Below are 7797 nucleotides of genomic sequence, written 5' to 3'. Positions count from 1 at the left end.
GAGGAATATATGATCCCTTATCTAATGGACAAGTTCGTTGACAAGATCAGAGTTCGACAACGGCTTTAAGAGCTACGATTGCCAGTTAGGTTTTGAAGTCATACTCAATAATAGTTTTAGACTTATCCAAGTGTGAGACTGTTGGATTAATGTCTAAGTCCATAACTATATTTGGTATGTACTTGACCCGACCCGACATGGTCCATTTGGGTTGCACTTCACCGGCACAATTTATATGGATAGTATTTTGAGAATAGTATATTTATGATTTATATTAACATATTATAAGTTCTAATATATTAATATAATCATATTATTTAATTAGTATTGATCAAGAATTAATTTATAATTAATTAAGTGATCAAAATGAACTAATTAAATATGGACTCTTAGATATATATATGTGTAGTGGGCCAAGTTCATTTAGGTTGGGCTAAGTCTTCATGGATAGTCCATGGAGCTTTAACCCATGGATCCTAGGAAATGAAAGGTCATGGGTATTAGGGTTTAACCCTAATCCTCCGCACTATATAAAAATGTCCTTGGTTGGTGAAATGGGCACTAGTGTGGGTACACTAAGAGGGCTAGCCAATTTCACTAGAGAGAACCAAGTATCCATATTCTCTAAAGTCTTCCAAGGTGTTTTGGTGATTTGTGATTCCATTTGAGGCTTCCACACTATTGGGGCTAAGCTCTTAAAGCCTGAAGACATCAAGATACACCAAAAGGTATGTCATCTAACTAGTCTTTATAGTATAGTTACCTCATAGTATGCTAGTTAGGATTAAAGCCTTGGAAAGTTCTTATTTGCATGTATAATAGAGAAAACATAGATCCAAGGTTTATAGGGTTGCATGTACACCATAGGAGTGTTAGAATGCTCAAAACCCAATAGTTCTAACTATGGGAAATTTCTCTATTCAAAAGGTTGCTTACGTAGAAAGCCTTAAACACAATCTCATCAGTGTAAGCCAACTATGTAAAGCAGGCCACAGAGTTGAATTTGACAATGAGTACTAGTATATAATGACAACTGATAGAAGCACCTGTTTAATCAAATCCAGGTCCGAAGGAACCATGTATCCTCTGGATGTGTCTCCGATCATTGGCAAACCGCAACTATGTTTTCTATCCAAAGCAGTATCTGAAGTTAACTGGCTATGGCACCGCAAGCTAGCTCATCTTTATTTCATATATATCAACAATCTGGTCACTAGAGAACTCGTCCGAGGTCTCCCAATTCTCAAATTTAGCAATCATACACTCTGTCCTGCCTGTGAATGGGGAAAACAATCCAAAGCAAGTCACCTAATGGTGATTGATTCTTCAATTTCTGAACCACTGGAACTCCTGCACATTGATCTCTACGGTCCATCTACCATAGCCAGTCTTCATCACCAAAGATACATAAAGGTTATAGTTGATGACTTCACTCGTTTCAATTGGGTCTTCTTTTTGAGACTCAAATCTGAAACTTCGTAGATACTGATCAATTTTATCAAAGAAATTGAACTTCAGATCAAATTGCCAGTACGCCGCATCCGAAGTGATAATGGAACCGAATTTACCAATCATATCTAAAACAGTTTCTTGGTTTCAAAGGGTATCAGTCACAACTTCTCAGCTCCCTTCACACCGCAACAGAATGGAGTAATAGAGCGAAGGAACAAAACTCTGGTAGAAGCAGCCAGATCTATGCTTAACTTCACACACCTTCCTCTCTAATTTTGGGCCGAAGCAGTGGTCGCAGCATGCTTTGTTCAGAACCGAAGCATTGTTTTCAAGCGTCTCAGTAAAACTCATTATCAGGGCCACAAAAACCACAAACCAAATGTCCGTTTCTTCCACATATTTGGGTGTAGATGTTTTGTGATAAAAAACAGAGATCATCTTAACAAGTTCGCACCAAAGTCTGATGAAGGCATTTTCCTTGGCTACTCAACAAACAAAGTAGCATATAGGGTTCTCATTAGACGCACAAGTCTAATAATCGAAAGGTTCGACGTCAAATTCGATGATTATTACATCCGCAACATCACTCCATCAACTGAAACCAAAACAATCCTGGAAAGTGATATTCCGGCCTCATCGGGTCCATTAATTATAGTTGAAGTAAATTATGATGATCTCTTTGACCCTGTAGAGACCGCTCAACTATATGAAGTTCTTATGTCCCCGGAAGCTCAACAGCAGCATGCCGATGTATCTGGTCTGTCTCAATCTGATGAAGTATCACTCAATACATCCACCTCACCGATTGAGGGGGAAAACTCCACTCCAGATCAAGAAACAACCATCGAGGTTCCAGTACTTGATGATGTAGCTCCAGTTTCTATCCGCAAAGGATCTCTACCATCAGATGTTTCTTATGACTCAGATGACGAGAATATAGAAAACATTGATACAAGAACCGACCCAAGGGTTATCATACTTCCAACAGTCTAGGGGGAACCTTCTCAGGTTCAAGAGGATATCCCGTCCGCAATCCAGGGGGAACCTCAATAAGAAGAAAACTCTAATCCCACTTTCCCAAATCAAGACAATTTAGCAGGCTGTTCACAAGTCCAGGGGGACTGCCATCCCCAACTACAGAATCTTCATATATTGAAGACATCCCATCCACCGAAACCGCTGATCACCTTCAACCTTGTCTACATGTATGGACGAAGGATCACCCACCAGGACAAATCATCGGAAACCCATCAGCTGGCATCCAAACTCGATCCTCACAAGACTTATCTAATCACTGTCACTTTGCTACATTTATGTCTTCATTCGAACCCCGAACCATCAAAGAAGCGTTAATGGAGCCCGATTGGATTATAGCAATGCAAGAAGAGCTAGAAGAGTTTAAAAGAAACAAAGTGTGGCAACTCGTTCTGAAGCCAAAAGGTCACACTATGGTTGGTACCAGATGGATATATAAAATTAAATTGGATGAATCCAGTGCGGTAGTAAGAAACAAAGCAAGACTAGTCGCCAAGGGGTATAGTCAACTTGAAGGTATTGACTATGATGAAACATACGCCCCTGTAGCACGAATGGAAGCCATCCGCATCTTCTTAGCATACGTAATTCACAAGAACATTAAAGTAGATCAAATGGATGTGAAGAGTGCTTTTCTCAATGGTGAATTGAAAGAATAGGTTTATCTTCAGCAACCTCCTTGCTTCGAAAGCATTGAATTTCTAAACCTCTGTTATAAGCTTGAGAAAGCGGTTTATGGTCTAAAGCAAGCTCCAAGAGCATGGTACGAGATTCTCTCTGAATTTCTTGTCTCGTCCAGATACAAAAGAGGAGTGATTGATACCACTTTATTTAGAAAGGAAAATGGTAATCACCTTATGCTTGTGCAAATATATGTGGATGATATCATCTTCGGATCAACAGATCATGGGATGGTGGATGAATTTGCAAATCTCATGACCAAAAAATTTCAAATGAGCATGAATAGAGAGATTAATTTCTTTCTAGGACTTCAAGTGAAATAAGTCCCTCAAGGGATATTCATCCATCAGGAGAAATACACCACTAAACTACTAAAGAAATACTCAATGGACAATTGTTTCTCTGCCAAAGTCCCAATGGCCTTCGGATTCAAGATTTTTACTGATCCTTCCGGAGAATCAGTGGATCACAAAACTTATAGAGGAACAATTGGCTCACATATGTACCTCACCGCAAGCCGACCAAACATTGTCTTTGCAACGGGAGTATGTGCAAGATACCAAGCTGATCTAAAAGTATCTCATATGACCGCAGCCAAGCAGATTCTCAGATACTTAAAAGGCAGCAAGTCTCTAGGTCTTTGGTATCCCGCAGGAAACGACTTCACTGATGCGGATCATGCTGGATGTAGATTGGACAGAAAAAGCACCTTCGATGGATGTCAGTTTCTCGGTGGAAGACTCGTCAGCTGGTCATCAAGGAAACAAAGTCGTGTCTCATTGTCTACCGCAGAAGCTGAATATGTGGCAGCAGCCAACTGTTGCTCACAAGTCTTATGGATGAAAACGCAACTTTTGGACTACGGATAAACGATGTTGCGGATACCGATTTACTGTGATTCTAAGAGTGCCATAGCAATTTCTCATAATCCTATTCACCACTCTAAGACGAAGCATATTGAACTACGGTACCACTTCATTAAAATCACATTCTGAAAGGTAACATTGAACTAATTTTTGTTCATACTCCTGAAGAGATTGCTGATGTGTTCACAAAGGCACTTAACTCTACAAAATTCAACAGTTTCTTACAAATGTTAGGAATGATGAATCCAGACCCGCAATTCGTCTTGAATTGATAGGTACCGCATACCATTCATGGTCGCCATTGCGGTCCTAACTAAATATATCTATCTTATTGTGACATCCCCAAAATCTCGGCAAGAAAAGACCGATTTTCATTTATGCTTTTAAATAATTTCAGAGTAAATCCTTTTGATTTGAAAGAGTTGCGGAATTTGTTCCCAAAACAAAACATGATAAAATAATATTTATCAAAGCATTTCATCAAGAGATGCATTTCATTATATAATCAAAACTCGGGATGTCATGTTCCAATACAGACCATAAAGCATAAACGATAAACATTACAAGTCATTCAACAAATATATACATATACAGAATTGTAAACAAAACAACTTGATGATTCAACCATCTTATGCCCTTGCACCACTACCTGTAATACAATTAAAACTGAGTGGGTCAGGCTTGGGAGCCTGGTGAGCATATAGGGTTTTCAACCCACAATAAATAAGTTATATTTAATTTCACCAACCAATCACTATCCTGATTACCCATTCCCGTTATCCTTAATTTACGTCCCTAAAACAACAACTATCTCAAGGGACCTAATCTAGGATTTTCATCGGGACGGACATCACTGCTAAGGGGTTTCCTCAACAATAGATATCCTAAAGGCAACCATGAGGGGGATAGAGTACACCGGTGAACACATCGTTCACAACACCTACAGGTTATGAACCTGCTAGCGTTCCACTGGACTGTCTAGAAAGAGTCTGTGGTCGTTATCCATACTCCGCTGAATAACTAGATCAACAACAACAACAACATCGAGGCCTCTCATCTGTTTATTACACACCAACTATCTACCCATGTTCTACCCAACATAATAGTAGATAAGAATATATTTTCATACATAGTTTAAAACCTATATATCATTTTCATTCAATATATATATTCCATATAACAGATGAGGCATACCACATAACACGTATTTCATAGAAAGCAATTCAGATCTATGAGATGGAATAAAGTGAATATCCATTCACGCATACAATCACAAAATATACACATAGCAAGTATATCGCATAAAATACTTCATAGTTACTTGTTAGAAGAAAGTAACTGCGCCCACACACATATAAACCACAATTTACTTAATACACTCAAACCGCACTTGTATTATTATCGTGTTTATGAAAGGTAGTATACACTCACTTGATCAGAAGATGATCGGACAGCACTACGACTTGCAGAAGTAGTAATCCTCAGCAGATCTGGAAGATCTCTACAAAAATCGAACTTCTCGCGGGCAGAGCTTCGACTCAGGAACCGCACTTCTCGGGATCTCGGGACTTGCTTCGGGTCTCGGGGATATTACCGGGGCTTCAGGGTACTTCTGGCATGCAAAACGATGTAAAATGGGAGAGAGAAGAGAGAAAATAGCAACCATAAACGGCTGGCCCTTCAAATCTATTTATAGGGCAAATTTGGCCCTTGCCACGTCGTGGCAACCATGTTCCACGTCGTGGGCTTGGTCGTCACTGCATGCGTCATCCCAAGTTGCATCTGGAGGCCTTCCGGAGGTGACAGGATATTTGCCACGTCGTGGCACTGTTTGCCACGTCGTGGCATCTGACAGTTTTGGGGTTTCGCGCCCCGAACTTCAGAAATTCATAACTTTCGCATACGAACTCCGTTTTCGACGTTCTTTATATCGCCGCGAAGGTGAGATTATGCTCTACAACTCTCGTTTAGACTCCATTGGCTAATTTTGAATTTATTTTTAATATATTATAAGTATATTACTTATATATTATCTTTAGTAGGCCGGGACAGGAAAACTCCGTTCGAAATTCATAACTCCTTCATCTGAACTCCGATTCCGTCCGTCTTTCCGTCGTTGCACTACTATCGATGAGATCTTCAATTCTCATTTAGATCACTAAGGATAGTTATCTATCTACCTTAAATTCACTATTTACGTCGCGCTGGGTCGTGTCGGTTCTGTCGCGAAACTTCGACAGGTCATAACTTCTTCGTTATAACTCGGATTTCGGCATTCCTTATATATTCGGAAACCTCATTTCGACCACTACAACTTTATGTAAAGATATCGGACTTATCTCATACTTTACTTTTGACGCTTATTTTTATTCTTAATTAATCAAACCACATAATTAAGCAATTAGGCACAAAACACATAATACTCAAATAATATACTTCTATTATTTCAAAACGGGTTACAAAAGTTAACCTAGACTATTACATTGCCAAAAACGGCAAGCCCGGAAACACAGGCGTTACAATTCTCTCTACCTTAGAATGATTCCGTCCCCAGAATCACACATCAACAAACAAATGCGGATAGCGACCCATCATGTCACTCTCCGTCTCCCAGGTGAGATTCGGCCCATTCGTGTGTTTCCATCGGACAAGCACTAACCCAACCATCTTGCGTCGCAATTTCTTAGTCTTTCGGTCAACAATTGCCTCTGGTTCTTCAATCAACCTTTTGTTCTCATCAATTCTCAATTCAGAGATTGGAATTATGTCGGGAACTTCTCCTGTGAACTTCCTCAAATAACACACATGAAAAGTGTTATGAATTCCATTCAGTTCTTCTGGTAGTTCGAGCTTGTAAGCTTGGTTCCCAATCCTCTGAAGAACTTTAAACGGTCCAATAAACCTTGGACTCAACTTTCCCCTTTTACCAAATCTTATAAGTCCCTTCCACGGCGAGACTTTAAGCAAAACCGAATCCCCAACCTCAAAAGTTATCGGTCTCCGCTTCTTGTCAGCATAGCTCTTTTGACGATCCTGAGCTGCTAACATTCTTTCCCTAATTATTTTCAACTTTTCAGCAGTTTGATGAACCAACTCCGGTCCCATAAACTGCTTTTCCCCAGCCTCAAGCCAACAAGACGGCGTACGACACTTCTGTCCATACAAAGCTTGGTAAGGTGCCATCTTAATGCTCGAGTGGAAACTATTATTATAGGAAAATTCTACCAACGGTAAATGTTCATCCCAATTACCTAGGAATTCCAGAGTACATGCTCTCAGCATATCTTCAAGTGTTTGTATCGTTCGTTCGCTCTGACCATCAGTCTGCGGATGGTAAGCTGTACTTAAACACAACTTGGTACCCAATTCCTCTTGTAGACTTTTCCAAAATCGTGAGGTGAAACGGCTATCACGATCCGACACAATCGTTAATGGAACACCGTGAAGCCTCACAATTTCCTTCACGTAAGAATTCGCAAGCTTCTCCATAGACCATTTCTCCCTGGCCGCTATGAAATGCGCACTCTTAGTGAATCGATCAACGACCACCCAAATCATGTCGTGACCATTCTTCGTTCTGGGCAGTTTAGTGACAAAATCCATAGCAATGTCTTCCCACTTACCCATAGGCACAGGCAAAGGTTCTAAACTCCCGTACGGTTTCTGATGCTGTGTCTTGACTCTCGCGCAAGTCACACACTCAGCCACATACTTTGCAACATCAAGCTTCATCGTCGGCCACCAGTAGTAGGGTTTCAGGTCC

General features: G+C 40.2%; 1 protein-coding gene across 1 annotated transcript; it reads left to right on the top strand.

Moving 5' to 3' along the window:
* Positions 1–3554: 3554 nt before the first annotated feature.
* On the top strand, positions 3555–4037 carry LOC111894391 (secreted RxLR effector protein 161-like). The gene has a single exon (XM_023890464.1). The coding sequence runs from the start codon at positions 3555–3557 to the stop codon at positions 4035–4037; it is 483 nt and encodes a 160-aa protein (XP_023746232.1).
* Positions 4038–7797: the final 3760 nt, after the last annotated feature.

This window comes from Lactuca sativa, chromosome 4, assembly GCF_002870075.4.
Source record: "Lactuca sativa cultivar Salinas chromosome 4, Lsat_Salinas_v11, whole genome shotgun sequence".
Lineage (NCBI taxonomy): Eukaryota > Viridiplantae > Streptophyta > Magnoliopsida > Asterales > Asteraceae > Lactuca > Lactuca sativa.
Note: the sequence above shows the minus strand (reverse complement) of the source record. Positions and strands in the feature narration are given on the sequence as shown.